General features: G+C 38.3%; 1 protein-coding gene across 4 annotated transcripts in view; it reads left to right on the forward strand.

Moving 5' to 3' along the window:
• VTI1A (vesicle transport through interaction with t-SNAREs 1A) overlaps window positions 1-22,181 on the forward strand; it is a 257,422-nt gene that overhangs the window by 144,732 nt on the left and 90,509 nt on the right. For 2 of the 4 annotated variants that reach the window (XM_056494312.1, XM_056494313.1), the window contains 2 exons: window positions 10,591-10,661; window positions 15,231-15,292. In XM_056494312.1, the coding sequence (XP_056350287.1) occupies window positions 10,591-10,661; window positions 15,231-15,292 (133 nt within the window). Of the gene's footprint in view, window positions 1-10,590; window positions 10,662-15,230; window positions 15,304-22,181 lie in introns of all 4 variants that reach the window. The other 2 variants (XM_056494314.1, XM_056494315.1) reach the window with 1 other exon arrangement.

Consider the following 22,181-nt stretch of genomic DNA (forward strand, 5'->3'; position numbering starts at 1 on the left):
TAGATTAAATATAATGTTCTGTAGTTGAGGAGAGTGGGCCACTTCAGATTTAATTTAAAAAAATTTTCTAATCTTGTTTTTTTTTCAATTAAAATGGTATACAAACTAGTAGTTGTAATGGAAATGAATATATAAGAAGCTAAGTTCAGTATTTAAATGCCTTCCATAGGAAAATTGTTCTTTTAATGCTACACAGTGTTTTACCAATGTGCATTGCTTCATACCCATTGTAGAATCAGGGAAGCAGGCACAAGGATTTACCAGAGTACATTAGTGCCTGAGAGTACTACAGTTCTCAAATTCCTATCTTGCAACATTAAAGATTGCTTGAAGAAATTTCAGAAAGATCGATTTTTTTTTTAATTTTTTTTTGTATTGGCATCCGAAACAGCAGTAAAATGTGAAAATGGCCATGGGCTGATGTCTGTAATGTCAGTGAGGATGTTGGGCTGGATGGTACCTGCCCATAGGTGGCATGACTTCCATTTCAAATACAGAACCCAGCAGTCTGGGGACCTTTCTCAAATCTGACCTTGCCTCCCTATGTTCTTGATCTTTGAGCACGACTGGAAATCCAGATATTTGTCTCTTTACTGTAATAAAACATAATGTTTTACTTATGCTTTCTTCTAGCAATCAAGAAATGAGGTACAGCAAAGAAAAACACGCAAATAAACTCTAACAGTGGCCTGCCAACAAGTCCCACAGATTTGTTAATGATGTCCCTGTGCCTTTGGCAGGGTGTCCTGCATGCTGGCAAGTCTGGCAGAGCAGGAGAGAGGGGAGGTGTCACCCAGGCCTGGGACATCCCACAGAGGCTGTTCAGCTGCCAGCACTCCCCATGGCACCTCCAGCCCATGTCTGTGCCAGCAGCAGCTCAGGGACCTCTGGTAACCCTGACCCAAATCCTTGGGACCCAAAGATCATTTCCAGTAGCTGGGATGGCACTTGGAGCCCTCCAGGCTGCTGCTTTGGGAACATCCAAACTGCTCCCAAGCTGCTCTACTCTGGAGCAGTTTGTTTTTAGAAATCTCCAGGTCCGCCCTAAATCAAATCATACAGTGGTAGTCTAATGTACAGGTGCCAGAACTGTTGATGAGTGCTGCTGGGTTGTTCTATCAGAAGAAATCACACTTGTCATCTTAGGCACTTAATGAAAAATCAGGTTTTTCAGCAATTTTTCCTAGCAGGGATGCCTTAGAAACAAATAGTGTCTGTATGCAATGAAGGTCCCATGTAAGTCAACCTCTGAAACACCATCTGAAGAGCTTAACTTGGTCCTTAAAATACAAGTCTGGTCTGAGGAGTGCTGTAAAAATTATATTATGGGATAGTCTATTTTTACATCTCAGCAATTTCCAGAAGAAATATCTTTGTTTTACAAGAGCAGAGACTTTATAATTTCATGTATATATATGCATATATATACAGATAGCCCTGCAAATTCAACCAGGATTTTAAAATTAGTCTGGATTCTTTCCCTTTTGTATACCTCCTGATAACACTGATTTGCAAGGCCATCAGGTATTTTTCATTCCTCCCTCTGAACCTTTGCTGTGGGTTTAGTGAGGCAGTGGTTTTCTCAGCATTACTCTGTGTGTAATCAAAGGCAACATTGCAGATGGAAATAACTAGCACTTAGCTCATGTGTGTGAAAAAGCAGCAGAATCCATGGCTGCATTGGTCCTGCAGAGTAAAAAAAAAAAAAAGAAAAAGGAAAATGGCTGGAAATGGGAAGCTGTAAGTGGAGGATGACTGTAAGTGTGCTGGGTAAGGGGCACTAGGATGTTTATCTTGATGTTTTGTCCTTTAAGTGCCCATTTTAAAATTGGTGTATATTTCAAATGAATACAGATTCTAATTGATGGGTATAAATATTACAATGTAGAAAACCAAGATTCAAAATGGAAAAAAAATGCACAATCTAATTCATCACCAACCAAAAATGCAGCCAAGTGAGCATTTGCTAGAGATCCCTCCAGAGAATAAAATTCTGGGGTAGAGCTGGAACTTGAGCTGCAGCCAGCCCAATAAGCTGCAGACTGTCCCTTCCCTCTGTCCCTTGTCCCTCCACCTCCAAGTGGCTGCTTCAGATCTCCAGAGACCTGGTAGAAGAATGATCCTTCTCTGTAAGCAAAACCACCCTCATGACAAAACTGTTGTGCACTGCACATGGTGTGGTTTTCTAGTTACAACTTAGCAATGAATAAATAACATTGTCTTGAAAGGAGTTTTTCCTCTCCAGATTGCACCTCTTTAGAGCTATATTGCATTTTCAAGGGAAATGGAAGCTTCATTAGCAATTTGGTACTCATTTTTCTTCCTTTTAAAAGTGGTTTTTGTAGTATTGGTAGAAACCTTGTACAATAACTTCTCTCAGCATTGTCTTTATTTTTTTTTAAACTTTGGTGCTTTCATCCTCCAACTTTGCAATGCATTTCTTTTTATGGCATTTAGATTTTGAGAGATTCAGTTTGTGAAAAAAATGGGAAATATTAAAAGAATGAGCTAATTAATGTTTCTTCAGCCTATCCAAGGTACACTGTTGTGTTAGAGTTTTGCCCCATTTGTAATTTAAGCCCATTAAAGCTTTTTTTTATCATCTATTACTGACTTCTGGGCTTCTGTTTGCACTTACTGGCTGTAACAAGCATTTCATTTTACACTGAGAAAAAAATGGTTTTGGTTTCAGTTACTTTTTTACTGTACCCGAAAAAGAGAATGGGATTTGCAAATGATAAATGGGGAAGTTGACTAGCTAACTAATAAAGATTTGTCTTAATCAAGTATGATTTGTCAGAACAGGAGCGCACTGGGGTCAGGGCACACGCAATGAATAATACAGCATTCACTGGAGAGAAGGACCAGGCAAAAGGCCTCATAAATATGCTGTGATTACCCACTGCTAATTCGTATTCAAAGAGTGAGCTGCACTGAAGGCAGCTCTGAGGTTGCTGAGCTGTTCACCTGCTTCGTGGGCTTTACCATGTTTAAGAAAGTTTATATATATATATATATATATATTTATGTACACACACTGTTTACAGAATGCTAGATTTATGCACAGAACTGCTGCACTTTTTGGTCAATGTGTTTAAGCATTATTTATTAATCAGCTTCTAGGTTTGTTTTATTTTTCTAATGTCTGGATGCTATTTTATTTCTGGTTTTTGTTGTTTAAATATGAATGTGAATACAGCAGGAGATAGTTCCATTCACATTTGAAATGAATTTCTGAACAGTGCAAGAAAGGTTAAAACACTCTTTAGCTCCATGGAAGTATTAGAGATCAAACAGGCATAGACTTCTTGTTTATGTTGCCAGCTTTCCTGACTTTCTAATTGGCCTGTAGATTCAAGATAAATCTGGTACATCAGGATGTTGGGAGAAACCTAAACAAGCCCAAATGCAATTTTGTTTGGCTCTGGCTGTACTTTCTGATGTTGACTTTGCTTTTTTCTTCAAGGAGCACTTTCTCAGTTTGAAACAGTTGAAGGATACACTCTTCTCATAGGTCTTCTGATGTCCAGAGGAGATACTGCAAAACACCCTTGTTACTATTGATAAGTTTAAGCTACATAAATGGGTCATAAAGAATCAAACAAAACAAAAAATAATAAATTGTGCCAGTTCTTACAGCTCTAACTGGCAGTCTTTGTTCTCCACCATTGTGCTGCCTAAATGTCATATATGATGGTTTAATGTAGTTAAATAAGATTGAAAAAAAATCTTACTCTGCTCTTCAATTTTAAAACATATTTCAGAATTTCAAAACATTTTCTTCTCTCTCCTATTTGCTGGTTGGCTAATAGCCAGGCTTATCTATTTTGTGCTTAGCTCTATGTCTTAAAGTGCACTTAACTCCTTTAAGAGTGGATCAGCTCTAGAGATAGGGCCAGCTTTACAAGCCTCAAGCTGCTCAGTGCAGGGGTTTAAGTTGCCAACTCTCTGCCTGCACATTTTAAGTCTTTAAAATAACCAGTAATGTGGAGTCCAGTGTAATTATTTGTACTGCTCTGAGTTCATAGCAAACTGGGTAGGTGGTGGAGCACTTTTGATTAAATAATGATTATGAATCCAGCCTTGAATGAACCAAAGATCACCATTGAGTCATCTCTGTGCTGTTTGGAGTCAAAAGTTTAATTAAGTGACAGTTTGTGGCTAAAGTTTTAGAGGATGTATTTCTGCAACTTAATTGAGATGCAATCAGGATTTTTAATACTCTCCCCTGCTAAATCACTTTCAGACAAGTTCAAGCCTGGCAGCACTGAAGTGAAGCATCACCCATTCCTGCACCAAGTTCAGAGTGAGCAGGGGCTTCTTCCATCCTGGGAGCACCTAAAAAGTAGCATAATAAGACACTGAGGGCTGGCTCCCAACTTCATGTGCATTATTAGTGAGTGAAATGGGGGCAGCAAGTTGTTTACTTATTGATGTGCTAAGGAAAGGTTTCTTTTTTGCCTTAGAACTTATTTGAAGGAAGAGGGTTGGGGAGGAAGATGTGATGGGAGGAATTTGGAGCAGAGGAGCAGTGCTGGGCTGGGGCATGGCAAGAACAATGGCCAGCCTGCAATGTAGACAAGTGCTCAGCAGAATCAAAGTCTGCCACCTCCTGTGAATGTTGCTGTGAGGATGTTAGTAAGGGAGCTCAGCTAGATTGGTGATGGGAGTAGACAGGAAAAAAATACATCAGTTAGTGAGAAATGAGTTGTTTTTTACCAGCAGATTGATGTAAGTTAGGATTTCAGAAAAGGTAGGAAACTTCAGAAATAGAAAAAGCAACTGGAGGTGAAGTTACTGGGTCTGTCATCTTTCTTCTTTCTTTATCCTATTTTCTTCTCATTCATCTGCCTTTTTTTTTTTTTTTTTTTTTTTTTCACTGGGGAAGGACAAGCCAGGCCTGGACCATGGGAGGTGTTAGTTATGAAATGCTCCCAGTTTGTTCTTAGAGGCATGTGGCACCTTCCTCAAATATCTTTTCTTCTTTATTTTGAGCAAAGCAAAAAGGCTGAATTCCGATTAGGTGTTCTGGATGTTTTCCTTACTGGCTTCTCTGACCTCAGTCTCAACCAACCCCTTTTGCTCTTGGCCAATAAAATAATTTCATGAACATCCATTATAGTTTATAGGGAGACCTTTTCATTTGAAAAATGTTTGTATTTTTACTTTGGTGGACATCTTGGACTTTGGAAGTTTGGGATGTTACTTGCTTCCACAGTAAGATGGGCAACTTCTTTTATCCTCTCTTGCAACTGAACTTCTGACAGCTCTGAAGTGTTGGATGTCCTCGGTGAATGCTGTGGATTGCCAGTTCTCTTTCCACCTGTATGGCATTTGTTTCTGCCGAAGAAGCCAACTAGCCCCTCTAAAAAGTAGCTAATTTTTATTTTATTGTGTTAATTGACCACTTAGCAGCATGCAGATTAACATCTTGATGGCAGATTCTTGAGGCATGAGCACTGCTCATGTTTCACTTTTCTGTTAATGCTCTACAAATTGTCTCTCCATTGGCTTATGGCTGTTAGATTATCCTTCATTTATCTGTATTACCCTGTACTTGTTTTTTAATAACCTTAATGATCTAAATCCTTCTGTTTCTAATTATATCAGCTGTTCAATGTAAATATATGTCAGCTGTGAACTGGGGAATTTATTGGACTTTCACCTGTGTCCCTATACTTCAAGATATGTCATCACTTTCTTTATTAACTTTCTGCTGTCAGAAGCATAAGGTGTTCCACTCAACCCTGCATTCTTCAACTCCTGCAACCTATATTTTCCAAGTTTGTAAATCTGCTTGCTGTCACCTCTGAACAGTGAGCTTTTAACACTTTCAAGTGTTTTTTCCCAGACACTGCTGTTGATGATTTATCCTTGTCTCCTGAAATCAAAACTTTTAACCTGTCCAAAATGGAGTGGCTTTAAGGAAAAAAAAAAAAAAAAAAAAAAAAAAAAAAGTCCCTGCCTGTGTCAGCACAGTTTCCAAAAATCTTCTATAAGCTTTTGCTACATCTTCAAAGATGTGATGTCTCTATGCAAAGACAACACACAATTTACTCCCCAAATGGCACTGCTCACTAGGCAGGGCTGAGGATCTCAGCCTGGAACTGTCCCCCACTCCTACTCTGGTCAACACACAGTTGTTTTTTTGGTGTGTTTTATGATTCTGTAGAACAGCCATCTTGATTTTTAACATGATCTTCTGCTTTTCCCAGTGTAAATTCATTTGTCTTTTCCAGCCTCAGATGCATGCATTGTATATATGATGAGATTGAGCAAATCATATTTCCAGGCATCCTCTCTGTGATTTGTTTGGTTTTAAGCTTTTTTTATATTTTAAATTATATCAAGGTATCTGCTGCATCTTATGACACTTTTATGTGTACACACACACATCTATGTATGTATACACACACATATATACACACACAGAGTACACTTTGAAAGAAAAAGTGCTCTATAACCTATGTTGGATTATTTTATTTTTCATATGAAAAGGAAAATGGGGAGTCTGTCTTCAAAATTCATAAAAATGCATGTTTGTTTATCCTAAGGCCTGGAGAGGCTCATTCCATGTCATTCCTGTCTCTTGAGTAAATATATTAGTCATTCTTAGGGCAAGAAAGTATTAATGACATGAGTGATTAGAAAAAGCTCTTTCAGAATCAGTTTAGCTGATAAAGTACATAAATTCTTAAATGGCTGGAGGCAAAAAAGTAAAAGAAAAACCAGTCAAGCACAACTTATTTTGTGTCCTTGATGTGTGTGTAGGTATTAGGAATCAAACTCTGTGGACTATGTATTAAATAATTACAATTTGTATGTATAAATAAATACTGCTTACAGGTTACAAGCAAATTCCAAAGAAGGGCTTATTCAGGAGTGCAAAGCATTGCTAGAAGTGATCATTGTCTTTTGGGTTTATCTCAACATAAATGTTGAAAACCATGTGCCAATTTTTGCACACATGAAGGGGGAAATTAGGTTTGTGTTTGTTAGGTTTAGGGTGAGGGGATGTTGTTTTTTTCTTCAAGTGGGAAGGTTGTATTAATTCCTCTAATTAGTTTCAGTGTTTTAGAAAAATAAATTTTATATTTTTCTTGCATAACATAGTCTCATAGAACCAGGCACCATGTGTGTTGGACTCCCAACATGGTATTTTTGAAGTGTTTGGCACTAAAGAGGATGATTTCCCATACTTTGTTCAAACACCTTTAGGGCAGAACACACTTAGAGCTGTGGATTTTAGCATTCACCATTTAAGGATGATGCTTGTTAATACTATGTACTTTCTCAGAAATATTTTTTTCTGGCCATCACAGCATTGTTTAAGAGTGAGATAATTGCTCTATCGAATATTCCTGCCCTCTGTCAGTACACAGATAATAATGATGTAAATGCATTCACCCTTCTGCTTCTCACAGTTTAGCTGTAATTTTAGAACATAATTTTATGCATCTCTTTGGGAATTTCAGTTAGAAGAGGCAGCACCACTCAGTCTTTGGTAGGACTTGGGACTGCACCATGCTAAACATTGTCCATACAAAACAGCTGAAAGGTTGGCATAATCCCCAAATAATTGGCATTGTTAAGATTCTGTGGAAATAACACCATTACTGGCAACAGGCAACACCCTTTAGTTTGTGTATTGGTCTTAATTCATGCATCTGCACTACAGTATATCTTACAAACCTGACCTTTTCACATAACTGTAGTAGCTTCATCAATGACTTGCATTATAAGTAGGCTGGGAAGATCTATACAGCACCACTGCACTGAAAACATGAATCTGCCACATAGATGAATGTTTTAACTGGAATGAAAACATCTGAGTTGTGAGGAAACCTGAAAAATGCTTCTAAGCAGATAGCAATGATATCAAGCTTGTAATTAGCTGTACTGTGGGCTAATGCTACATTTTTCCTAAATCCCAGGTGCTTTCAGTTGCCAACCAAGTGAAGAGACATGTCTTCATGTCATTGAGAAGTCTTTATTTTCTCTGTGTAATAATATTTTTGTTTGATTGTCTTGACCTTCCAACTAAAAATCAAGTTTCACTGTCACCAGTGAATTTTCTGAGTAGAATGAGGATAAGAAGAGGATAAAGGTGTCAATTTATGTTTGCAAACTTACTGTGAGATTATGTTACCTCCATCATGTCTCTTTGTTCAACTTATGTTGTTATTTTAGCCCAAAAAAGGCCAAAGATCATCAACAAAAGTGCATGTAGAGTAAAGCTGCTCCTGTAAAATTGATGATCCGTCCAATTATTTATCTATAGAGGCTGCTGGGAAGAAATGCAACTATCTCAGTTCTCAGACCCCTCTGCTAGGTTGAACTTCATGGCTGAAGGTTTAATCCCTAAGTGTCATATCAACAATTCATTCTGTGATATTCTGGCTGACATGCTCTCCTTCCTTATTTATTGATGTCTTCAGTCATCGACAATGAGAGGAAAATACACTATTCGTCAAAGTGACGGTGTTTTACCCTCACTTACAGTTGATGCTGCTGTCACATTGATGGTTGGAAAATAAACTCAATCATTATAAAAAGCTAAGAGTGTGAACTTGCCAGTGACAGGAAGAAGATGAAAAAAAAAAAATATACAAACCCACGGTAACTTGCTTAAAAATTGGTGTAACAAAAATAAAACTGTTTCCTACAAAGATATTTTTGAGCTTTTTTCGTGAGATACCAAACCATTTTAGCCATGTATTTTATAGTCCTTTCTTTGAAGGAAGATCTGCACCTCATACTCCTTTATGTCTGCAAACATACATGTAATTTTTAGCTCTAAATACATTTTTTATCATTTCACCTCATGCTACTAGGTTAGTAATTTGTTGATTTTTTTTCCCCCCTCTCTTTTAAGAGATTTTACTTTGTTGTTGTTTTTTTTTTTTCCTCCCCTGGATTATATTGGACACATATATCTGTTTGTGTAATTCAGTATTTTGAGTGCTCTAATGAGGAAAAGCTCAGTATAGTTCCATCCTGTAAGTCCTTTGACGTGCAGACATAAGCAAGGCTCTCATGAATCACTTTCTGAGCTGCCATTTGTGTAACTGCACTACACTGTGCAGCCTTTTTAACTCCAAACTCATGTATCTTACCACATTTCACCTTTGGGAGGCATTGTATATACAGCTAAAAGTAAAGAGCAGCGAGCCAAGAGGGACAAGATAGCATAATGAGGATGTCAATTTGTGGTCAGAGGAAATATTTATCTTACTTGTACTATACTTGGCAACTGATAGAGAAATATATATGTAATGAATTTCCTCAGACTTTATCTGGCAGACTGTGTACCTTGTGTTAAATGGATTTAAAAATAACATTGCTTGTCTCAAACTTTTAAAGTTTGAACTGGTTCTACTTTGGATTGTTCCTTGAAAATGGGCTGTATCTATTTAAAAAGAAAAAACATAATTGTGTTTACTAACATTGGTGAATTTTTAATGATCCATTTCTTAAGGCTTCCTGAATAAAGACATTTTAGGATCCTGCTCACTCACCACAACAAATAGAAAGCTTTTTTGTTGTTGTTTAGGGAAAAAAAGACACATTTTTTGTAGTTTTACTGTTTTGGTTGGTATCTCTGGTAAGCCTGCTAAGTACCCTAAATGAGTGTGCACAGAAATGCTGCTTGTCTCACACGTGCTGTGTGTCCTGAGGCAAAGCTACAGCTGCTTCAGCTCCTTCTGCCTGCTTCCCCATCTGTAAAATGGGAATGATTTCACTTATTTTTCTCCTTCAGGGAAATACAGGGAGGGTTTCTTAATATTTCTATAGAGCTTTGAAGATTAAAATCTCTTCTCTTTACTTGCTGCTAATATTTCAGTGTGAGAGAAGCATTTGATTGAAGCTGTTTGAAGAGTAAAGTTTTGGCATCTTGTGTTGTCTTTGTACCATATCTTGAGGCCTCTCCACTATAATTTTGCAACCTTAGGTTGAGTGTAAGCTGCAGAAGCAAACAGCCCCTGTGTAAACAGTGATGACTATAAATTAATGTCTCTGTCTGCTGCTGGAAACATCAGCAGATTCCAGCCTATCTCTAAGCCAGAAACAGTCCATGGTGGAGCAAAGCAGGCACCAGTAACTGGGATGAGCCTGGAAAAGCTTTCATTTAAGCATCAATGGTAAATGCTGAGAGGCACTGAGAGAGGTTTTCCTCTAGTATGATTTCTGTGTCTTTAGATGTACAAGGGTGGCTGGTGTTTTAGCAAAGGCTCCCTGACTTCCTTGGGCTTAAGGAGTAGATAGGAAGTATGAGCACCCAGCATCTAGAGCAAGTCTGAAAGTCTTCTTGTCTTTGTTTCACAGATCAAAGGTCAGCATCCATTCCCAGGGCCTAGACAGTCTCAAGAGAGTGCAGAGGGGCAGATTTTGTTTTGGTTTGCTTCTTCAGTTTTATGTTGTTTGAAAAACATAAAATTTAATATAATGATGCATTCCTCTTTGCAGTTAAAGGAGTGATTAGGCTACCACATGTATTAAATGCAATTGTTAGAATCTAACTTGGCATTTTAAGGCCTTGCAGTCACAAGCTGTATTTTTCATGATTTACATTTTCATTTTTTAATGCAGAGCAGATTGGACAGGAGATGCTTGAAAACCTCAGCCATGACAGAGAGAAGATCCAGCGTGCTCGGGAAAGGGTGAGTTTGATAATAAGTAATTGCTGATTCTTCATTTTATTTGCATTGGGCAAGTTCTTTGTGCATGCAAAAATAATCCAGATGAGATATAATCACCATCTGCAGTGGAGAACTTACAAGGTGTCTTACATGGGCCCCATCCTGCCAAGTTTCTGATGGGGAGTCACACTGCAGTCACCAGATCTGCTGTTGGAAGCAAATTTTCTGTCACTATCACAGTTAGGTCAGTGCTCTGTCCTCTGAAGGGTTTGTTGTATTGTCAATTCCAATGACTTCGAATGAAACAGTTCAGTATCACAAGTGAGCTAGTGGTTGAGCAACCTTGCTCTTTGTAGCTGCAGATGCAAATAACAGCCCCTCAGGCAGGTCTGTGTGAAGAGCAGGTACTGCTGCCCTGCCTGCAGCCAAGGTAATAAATCTGTGTCACCTTTGGCTCATGTGGCCTCCACGGGGATCAGCTGCACTGTGCAGAGCTAATGCAGAGCTCAGGAGCCCATCCCATCCCATCCCATCCCATCCCATCCCATCCCATCCCATCCCATCCCATCCCATCCCATCCCATCCCATCCCATCCCATCCCATCCCATCCCATCCCATCCCATCCCATCCCATCCCATCCCATCCCATCCCATCCCATCCCATCCCATCCCATCCCATCCCATTATTACATTCCATCCCATCCCATCCCATCCCATCCCATCCCATCCCATCCCATCCCATCCCATCCCATCCCATCCCATCCCATCCCATCCCATCCCATCCCATCCCATCCCATCCCATCCCATCCCATCCCATCCCATCCCATCCCATCCCATCCCATCCCATGTGTACAAGTTCTCTCAACTTCCATCTGTCTCTGGTTTCTGCTCACAGAACCAAGACTTTCTGTCCATGATCTGTTGTTCAGATACTTTCCCAAGTGTCCCAGTTTTTCCAAAGCCAAGTTCTCTCTCTACACATCTCTTAACTGACCAGTGGCTCTTTAAAAAAAATGCCTTTATCTGTCCCAGGGAGTTTTTCACTTTGATAGCTTTGATTGGTAAAGCTTCCTATAGCAGCATGAGAGGCATTTTCTGCCAGCTGTACCAGTTGCTTCCTGGAGTGCTGGGAATTAGCTACTTTAAAACACTAAATATAGCTGGATCACTAAATGTAACTAAGAATTGTGAGGATTGACCAAGTTTTGTTCTGGCAACTTGGTGTCTTATTTCACCTCCATTCCTTACATCCCCAGTGACTGCTGAGTCTGAAATGCTTTTCTGTTTCTAGCTAGACAAATAAAACCTAGGCAATGGAGATAAATGCTATGTATTCCTTTCTGCTGATCCTATATATCCCAGGGATGTAGTTCTGATCACTCAATGTACACATGGTTCATAGCAAAACTTTTCCTTTTCATTGCTTTCTACCTGAGGAGCAAATTTCTTTGATGCTAAAACCTGCAAGATGCAAAGAGCAAGATTAAAAATAAAAAAGATATTCTAGGAAAATACAGCACACACACACTCCACCACAGTGCAGAAAAAAACCCTCTTGTCATAATGGAAGATCTCAAATTCTAAGTTTTCTATCAGAAGCCACTTAAAATATTTTCTTTAGGGAATTCAGAAAAGTTCTCCAGTGGATCCACATGGGTGGGCCTGTTCCAGCTGTCTCTAAACACTCAGATGAACAATTAGGGGAGATCTTGGATAATTTGTTTGGTTTCCCATTTTCTGGAGATTTTGAAAGACCAGAACAGAGGGTGCTTTATCAATGCATGATAACTGTACATTAAATACATGGAGTTATTATCTTATCAACCAGGGAATAAACTTGACTTCTAGAATGAAATTGTCAGCTTGAGTATGATGGTCAGCTTTAACAGTTCAATGTTGTGAAAATTCGGAAGATTTTTTTTTTTATAAGCAAATCATAGATAAGTTCATGTCTCAGTGGTTTGGTTAAATTTACATATATGAATTTTGCTGTCTGTAGAGTAAAACTCCTCTTCTGACAGAAAGAGAAGGGATGAAAGCTTTGCTACAAGTCAGATAGGTTAACTGGACTTACAGGGCATTAAAAGATACAACATTTTTTAAGAAAACCTCAAAATTTATCTAAGGTATCAATGTCAGCATCTTGTTCACCTTCCTGCATTCTCATTATTAGTCTTAATATTATTTTTAAACACCATGTAGATTTGCCATTGCTAATATCAAAGCCTGTTTCAAAATGTTTTCCCTACAGCAGTTCTGTGAAACTTGTGCTGTTTAAGAGGTTCACATTCCACCAGTTCCATTCCACAATTCTGTGCTGTGCTGGTATTGGTAAAAAAATGGTGAAAGAACTGCAATCAGATAATTCAGTTTTGAATAAACATTAAATTACAGTTTGAAACTCTTCATGTGTTTTTTTTTTTTTTCTGCAAGAGCTGGGAGGAAAGGTGTTTTCTTAGCATTCTCTTGGGAGGTAGCTAGAGCTCTTCTATATGTGTACGTGTTTGTTTCTTTTTTAATGCTTTTTTTTGCTTATTTTGTGGGTTTTTTATTACCATAAAAACATGAGGTCATCTTGCTTAGAGGAGTTTGTCAAATCTCTAAGATTCAGCTTCCCCTTCCTAACTACCAGCACTGATTCTAGTTGTCAGGTAGAATCCTGCAGCAAGAGAGGAAAGTTAGGATCAAACATTTAATGGTAAAAAGGAGAGTGCTACTTTTCTGTGAAAAGGGAGGAGAAGCCCCAAGTGTTAAATGCATCTTTATGAATAATAAAAGACCAATGTAAAGCATACATTTGTACTTCAGATTCCCTTCTAGCATAGATAAGAACTTGGCTTTTTAATGAGCCTTTTAAAAATTACTGTGACGTTTTTTCTTCTGTTACTTGTGTCAAATTGGGCTAAACTGCTTTTCTGGAGCTTGAATTGTCTAGATGAATCAGGAAAAAATGAGGCAATGGCCTCCCTGGAATATAATACTCTTCTTTGTTCCATCATAGCACATAATTACAGAGATCTAAGAGTTAGTGCAAGCCTTCCCACTGAATATGATATTGCTAAGAGCAAGGCTTGCTTTGTGTTATCCAGTCCCAGCTTCTACTTGGTATTTTCTTAATAGCTTTTAGAAGAATAAGGAGGAAATTTATGCAAAAAGGTTATGTGACACTGATTGTCACATCACCTACTGATTTCAGTAATAAGCATTAAATCTGGCAGCAAATATTTACAGTATTGTGCTCCAGAATAGAGAGTTTAATATTGCTGCTGTTCAAACATTGAAGATATAATAGTGGTTTGTTATGGTGAAGGTGATTTGTTATTGGAAGACTGCCACTCTCCTTGGCAGTGTTACTGTTTTGATGGATTTGTAACACAGGATGCATTTAGTCTTCTGCAACCAAGTTTTTTCAGTAAGAAGTCAATGACTCAGGTAATCCTTCCAATCTGATTTGATAATGAAGAGGTAAATATTCAGCTTTCATAAGGAGAATAATGTTTTTATGTATGTACACACAGCTGTGCTTTGGGGCATGTTAGAAACGGTGGTCCCATAAATGAAATAGCCATAATCATTGCATTATTTTTTACAGTGGATTTTGATGTCCCACTGGTTCTAAGATGTCTAAAATATCAAGAGATGTCTCTCCTTTAGCTGCCAGTGGCAGAAGAAGTGATAGGAGAGTAACTCCATTCTTATAATCTTCTAATTTCTAGATTTCCTTTTGTGGGACACTAATAAACACAAAAAGAGAGGGGATATTTTAATCTCTTTTAAAAAGCAATAGAAATAATTTGCTTCATAACTTTTCATCTACTCTATTTCATTTTTTACCTATTTTTCAATATTTTTGAGAGCTGTAGAACAAGACAGCCAATTAGGTGTAGCTGTAAACTGCAGGTGTCCTTTGTCCTAATAAACTCTAAAAATGGTTGTTTCAGTGAGTGAGAATTCTTTACATGAAAATAGCCCACCATATATACTGTACAGCTGTTCCTTGTGTACATGTATATATACTATTCACAAAGTATTTGGGCACCCAGGCCAGAGGTGGCTGCTGTAAGGTCAGTACAAGTTTTGTATTTAAGGGCCAGTATAGACATATTTTTTTTTTACACAGAATTGCTAAAAGGATATATTTTTTATTTCTGTTATTTTCTTTAAACTACAGTCTTTGAAAACCAGTGAAAGATAGATATGTTTTTCTTTCCATAAAGCATCAGGAACACAGCACATGGCTGTCTCTTCATCCCTTGATCCTTTCACTAATATACACAAACAACACACATACACGTGGGAATTATGGATCCCAATGTACAGAGCTTCTACCTGCAGCCCTTTATTTGTAAAGCTTTTGCTCTTTATCCTGACTCACCTTTGTTGCCTCAATGACTTACCTTCCCTGGGTTTCATATTTGTGTGAGTGAGAACAAGACAAGATATTTTTAAATTTCAGCGCTTTGGTGGTTTACGAGATGCTTGTGTGCTAAACCTGGAGCTGAGTGACTCAGAGGACTTTAGAAACACCTGTCCTTTGTACAGAATGGAGCACATGTGCCTTTTACCTTTAATGGGCCTCTTTTCTCCCCAGCTTAGAGAAGCAGATGCAAACCTGGGGAAGAGTTCCAGGATTTTGACGGGAATGTTGCGAAGGTAAGGCCAAGGTAGGGACATTTCTGCTCTTTCTTTTCTTGTTCTCTCCCTCTGTGCCTTTATTTTCAATTTTACTTCAATCTCAACATTTTGCTGGTATACCTGAATTTTTATTTTACCCAGGCTGCTGTGTAGAATGTCTTTGGGTGATAGAAAGCTTTGTCATGTCTATGGAAAGAGTTTTCTGTAGCCTGAAGGATAACCCCTGTGTAATGATTTCTCATCTTTGTTTCTTTGTATTTGTTTGGGGGGTTTTGGATGTGTGCTCTAAAATTAAGATTTTTTGATGATGATTTCCTGTGTTTCTTATTCTTGAGTGATTTCAGTGCTTTGATGAGTTTTTTTTTGCCTGTTAAAATGAGAAAGTTGTTAAAATGAGTTGTTGTTGGGACAGCATAAATTTATGTGCAGAGAAAGGGTTAAAATTATCAACTCTGCCTAAATAAATGGGGCAGACACATGGTCAACCCTTGTTTTTAGCATGTTTTTTCCACGCTTTCAATGCTATGAAAATTGTCCCTGGGATCAAAATGAGGTGATACAAAAAGGAAAACTGTACAATGTTCTAAAACTCTATGTGTGACTGGAGGCAGGGAGTTACCCACTGATTACTTCTCCCCTTAAATTTGCATTGGTGCATTCTCAGACAGATTTTTTTGAACTAGTGGCAGCTCTGAATATGTGTTCTTTACCCAGTGAAACAGCTCCTGAGCTTCTCTGTGATGCCCATATTTCTGTACATATTCAGCTTCCTAAAGAACAGAAGCATCTCTCTAATAAGCAGTGCTGGGTGCTAAGAAAGCACAGGAGTTTAGTTTAAAGGAGTTTAGTGCATCCTCTGAAGAGTTCAGTTTGAAATTACCCTTGCCACAGGCTTTTATGTTGTGTATTTGCTTAATGCACTTTGCTTAGAAAAAGAAAAAGGAAGAGGAGAAAATTTTAGCGGAGTTGTTGATTTGTCACTTGGCTTAGGAAATGTGAAAACTGGAATTTTACAAGTTGTTCTTTACACAAGCTTTATTTCTCCATAAGTCTCCTCAGAAAAATACCTTTGTTAGTTCCTTGTATACCAAATTGACAAAGGTTAAAATGTCTGAACCTGATGCCTTCATTCCACAGTTTTCTTACAATTCCAACTCCAAAATGTAACACGTAAAATTCTCTGATTAAGAGTAATATGTAAATGACACAAGCTAAATTCAAAATCCATGGAGGAAGGAAGTGGCAATTGAAAGGGATGGTTCAGTGACTGTAGACAATCAAAATAAACTATGAAAAAATGAAGGAAAAGAAAAGAGACCAACCAAGCCCAAGTCTCCCCCGGAAGGGCTCTGCGACATGAGCTGTAACGAATATTCTGCATATGTCTCCATTTTGTCAAATCTCATTAAAGGGGTTTCTTGCTTTATGTCAATTGAGCTGTCCAAAAATCATTCATCATTTTAGTGCAAAAAAAAAAATCATGCAGTTATTTAAATAATATCATATTAATGTTAAAGTTCAGCTGTCATTTAATAGTATGGCTTAATCAGACATAGCATTTAGGAAAAATAGTTTTTTCGGGCTTTACTTGGCTTTCAGGTTGGCAGATTCAAATAAGGATTTATGGGTTTCTAAACCAATGTATTCTTTCCATGTTTATGCTTGAAGTACCCCAGCCTTTTTTGCAGCACCCTGTAGTCTGTTATTTTCAATAAAATAAAGTATCTCCTCATATTGTGTTTGAATACATTTGCAAGTAATTTGGAGAAGCTGAAACAAAAAACATATGCTGTAACCTTTGACTTTGTTTTGTGTTTGGGAATCACAGTTAGGAGTCCTAGTTTATAAGTGTTCCATAAGCCAAATGAAAAATATGATCTTTCTGAGATATACTTGGGCTCTTCTTTTCAGACAAAAGGATTATGTAGTCAAACACCACGATGGCATGTTTCTGTGTGTCAGAGAGACACTGGATTTCCTTTTTCTTCTACAAAAAGGCTGAGCTGAGTCACCCATCTAGATGAAAGTCAGGTTAGGATTTAAGCTCAGGTCAGGTAAATATGCCAAAAGCAATGCCAGCATAGAAGCAGCTTTCAGTAGCCAGTTCTCAGGATGTTGTTTAAAACCACATAATTGATAGAACTAGAGTGAATTTAATTTGTTTGTGATTGTTGGGTAGAAGAGTCCAGCATTATCCCAGCCTCAGCATCATCCCCATTTGTTTAGTTACAGGAATAATCATGAAATACAGACCCCAAGAAATCAGCATGTATTAGATAAATACAACTGCAAGAAATATAATTAGCACAGATTGGCAGTTGTTTCCTAATTTCTGCATACTTCAGTACACACCACACAATTTTTTACATAATTACTGGAACCAATAAAATAAAAAACTGGAGGACCATTCTCCACATCAATATTATACATCAATGTAGAGGCTGTTCTCACAATATATATTTGCTGATATGCTTGAAGTCATACCCCATGCTAACACCCTGTGCTTCAAATTAATGCCTAACTCCTTCTAATTTTACTGTCTGGGAAAGGTAAAGCAGCATCTCTTTTGAATTTGGCTGAATATATTCAGAGATCAGGTATTTAGATAGCTAGAGGGCTAAATTACTGCCTTTGTATGACCTAAATTCCCTGGCCATGTGTTTGTGCATAAAATGTTCTGGAGATGGGGAATAAAAGCAGAGACAAGTTTTGTAGGTTGCCATAGCTCACTAAGGAAATCAGTGGCATAGTAGGGAGAAGTCTTCCTATCCCAGTTTGCTACTCCAGCCATATGTATTGGAATTTGTTATCTCACAATGTCTTGGGTATGTGGGTAAGAGTATTTTTGTAATAAGTGTTTTTAAGTATTCTCACATACAAGTAACCTAAACATTAATTTATTTTTTTTTTCTATAGCAACTACTTAGGTTCTACTAAACTAATACATTCCTCTTATGGCATGGCATTACTAGGATCAGGGGGAATGGCTTCAAAATGAAAGAGTATATTTAAATTAGATATGAGGAAGGAATTCTTTATTGTGAGTGTGGTGAGGCAGTGGAATGGATTGTCTCAGGTCTCTATCCCATGGCCTGTACCCCAGTGTGAACTGGGGAGCACACAATATGCTAGAAAGAAGTAAAAAAGAATGTCTTCTGGAATGTCTTCAGGGTTTTGCCCATATCCTAAGCCAATAGCCTAGCAAAGCTTATAAGAAAGGAGTTTGGAAAGTCTCCAAGCCACACACAGCCCAGTGGGAAACAAGCAAACCTAAAAGTAACCAGATAAAAATTTCAGTGGATTTGAATCTTTTTTCAATTAGCAGATAAGTTCCATCTACCCCCTTCAAATTGCAGTAAAATATTTTAGAAGAATAGCTGCTACACTGCAGAATGACTTTTTATCCTGTCTGGTTCACCAGGACATTTTTGTGTCAAATACACTCTTAATCTTCAGATTTCACTATTCTGAAATTTTATCAATGACATTTTGAGTAGCTTATTAACACATCTGCATTTACAAAAGAGACTTTTAAAATTTGATTCCCAACAGGACAGAGACACTACCTCTGTCTGATAGAAATGAGGCTGTAAAGGTTCAGCTCTGCCCATAGGTAATAAATTATGTGACTTGCTAACAGCTAATATGACTGCAGTCAGAAATGGAATGTGAGTTCTGGTGAAGCTTCTTCATTCTTTCCAGGAAAATCCTGGAAGTCCTGCTTCTTGCATCACTGCCAGTCAAAGTTTGTTCTACTTTTGAGCTCTAGGATATTTCAGAATTTGCAGTTATTTTTCAACATTTAACAGAACTGTAGGACAATTTAAGTTGAAAGGGACCTCTAGAGGTCATCTGGTCCAACCTCCTGTGCAAAGCAAGTCTCATTAGAATAGGCTGCTCAGACTCTCCTCCAGTCACCTTTCAAACACATCCAAGGCTGGAGACACCAGTGCCTGTTCCAGCAGCACCTAAAATAAACAAGTTCTCCAGGTATCTCACTGAAATTCCCACCACCCAACTTGTGTCCATTGCCTCTGCTGTTAAGCAGAAGTGATTTAAAATATGACTTTTAGAATTGGCCTTCAGAGTTTGGGCCTGGATTGCAGTTTTTTGTAGTAGCTCTCACACATCTTGGCAGTGGTGATGTGGTGGTTGTTGGGCTGAGGGCACACTGGGTGTAGGGCACTGCTTTAATCTGGGCGTGGAGTGCTCTGCCTCCACCCACTGACCTGTGGCCACTCAGCACTGTATGCACAGAACTTCTTTATTGCTTTCTCTTGCTCCTAGAGATGTGCAGATGTCTGTTCTGCCTCCTTGCTTGGCTACAAAATCCACATTTCCACCTTAGGAACAGCAGCAGGGACAGTCATGTCCCTGTGATCACAAACCCAAAGAGTGAGTGTTACCACTGCCCTTTCCCCTATTTCCCTACCAATCTCTGTTTCCATCCCCAAAAGTTCATGGAAAAAAACTGATTTTCTTCTGAGCTAAAGCCTGTTTCAGTCATGTATCACCAATCCGAGTGGGATTTAACATACTGCTACATTTGCCTTGTTTTCATGCTAATAGAGGAGTTCCTCTTTCCAGGAGATTTGGTCTGGAGCCAAAAGAAGTTTGAGTAGGAATTGTTTCTGCAACTTTCTTCTACATGTATTTCTATTTTTACTTCAAGGTGTATTTCTGCACTGAAAAATTATTGAAATGGTAAATTCTCAAGCAAAATGTCTGCTCCATGTTGAATATTTACAGCTGCAGCTGTTTACTTCAGTAATTTAGACCTTGATTAGGGAGCATATTTAAGCAGATGGTTAACTTAAACCAGAGGAACAATTCTTTAACTTGAGGGAGACTGAATAAGGGGGGAGTAAGTGGCAGAATGATTCTGGGTCATCTCTTGGGGTAGCGTAGATTTTACTGTGCTCCTTGCAAACCATGTCCTTAATATTTCTGTTGGTAACTGGAAGCTGCAAAATATGCATAGGGTATTTTAGTGCATGTTACTGTCAATGTAATTTTATTTTTTATCATTTTCCAATCTTTTAAGCCTTTAATATAGTTGCCTGATTCTTATGTTATTGAACATTTGTGTTTTGTTATGTAGCTAACCTTTATCAATTATGAAGTGTTGAATCTTTTCAGAAGGAAACTGATAAGCTCTCTGGTGCTGTTAATCACAGTCTAGTCCTTGGATGAGGAACATACTGCTTGTTATTCCAGGTTAAACCTTGGCATTAATTAGTACCTAGCTGTTCCTCGCTTTGTCTCTGACTTTAAAAAGAAACCTTGTTTCTTTGTTGAAGTGATGGACAAAACATCTGGAAAACATAAATGTGTCGTCAGCAAAATTCCCAAGGGTGAGCATTCTTCATCATTAGGAGCCCAACCAAAAAACAGGAAATGTACCTCTAGGTCTGAACAGCAAATATTTTAAAATAGGATGGGACAATGTGGGTTCCCTGTCCTTAGTTTAGGTATGATGTAATCTGATGTATGTAAGATGCATTTCTTTTTTTTAATTATCAATGGAAAACCACTTTCTAAACCTTACTTATCTTTCTTAGACGGTGTTGTGCATGTGCTATTTCCACAATACTTTTGAAAAATCTTGCCCTACTTTGATTCAGTGTTAGGAATGCTGTTCAGCTCATGCACCATGGAGGTGCAGAAGTTTTTTGAGCTGCTCTTTAACCACCAGCATCAGTGTACATGGAGAGTTCCAGGCCACAGGTGCTGAATGCCTTACAGAAAGGGACCAGTTTCAACATTGCAGGCATGTAGCTGGGATTAGTTTAATGCCACCGTAGCCTTTGCAAACCTTCATCTCTTACAACCTAAGTGATGCAGAGTTAAGTTTTCTTCAAACCTGGAAGAAAAAAGGAACATCACAATTGATCTTTACATCTGGTAACTTAAGTGCATAGGATAAAATAAGTCAGTGTTTTAATCTCCTTGTGCCCAGGCAGCTTTAGAAGGGAATGTCCCTCAGTCTGTGAGGTAAGAGCATTGTTTTACTTTTCAGATTGTTGGAAAGCTTTATCCACATGTCAGGCTGCCTACACTATGTCCATTATGAGCAGGGTTCTCAGCATTCTTCAGACCACATTTCTAATTCTCTTTTTCCATTCCTTTTTGAAGTGTACAATGGTCTTTGTTCTGTCCCTTCCATTCCCTCTTTTCTATCATCTGGAATTGCTATCTCATTTGCTCCCCTTCAGTCTACTCGTGTCCAGCTGAACAGCTGGAAAGAACATTAACACACAGTTGTGTTTCTGCAGGAAAGCAGGATCCCAATGGATAATTCTCCTAGCCAGTCCTAGACTGCATAAACCAACAAAGTATTGTGATAGGTTAAGTATCATGTAACCCTTTGTGGTTGTTTTCTGCACTGGGATATGTTGACTACCATTAAGCAGCTAGAGCCTAGAAAGGTTCACAGTGTCATGAGTGAAACAAAAGGCATTTCACAGCCAGCATTGCCATTCTGAGCCACAGCAGGTATCCCACAACAAGCTTCCATGAGAAGCCAAGTCTTATATAGCATAAGCAGTGCAGGGCTTTCCTGCAGTAGCTGCAAGGTGCTTCCAGTAGGATGAGTTCTCCCAATGTGGTTTTCAGGAACAGTGAAGGTAGTGAACGTGTTTTGAATATGGTACAATTGTTTATGTGAAGGAGAGAAACTGTGAGCAAAAGCTGGCATTGGTAATGGCTGAAATAATTGGAGACAACTTTTCAGAAATCAATTAAGTCAAACACTTTAAGGCCACTAGTTGATTAGGGATCATGTTCTTGACACCACTTGTAACTGTGGAAGAACAATATAGGTTGAATTTTACACATTCCATTTACTGCCAAGTGTTTAAGCCATAAATTCCTGAATGTAACGTTTTCTGAACACAAGATATGCATT

The sequence above is a fragment of the Oenanthe melanoleuca genome, chromosome 6, assembly GCF_029582105.1.
Source record: "Oenanthe melanoleuca isolate GR-GAL-2019-014 chromosome 6, OMel1.0, whole genome shotgun sequence".
NCBI classification, from domain to species: domain Eukaryota; kingdom Metazoa; phylum Chordata; class Aves; order Passeriformes; family Muscicapidae; genus Oenanthe; species Oenanthe melanoleuca.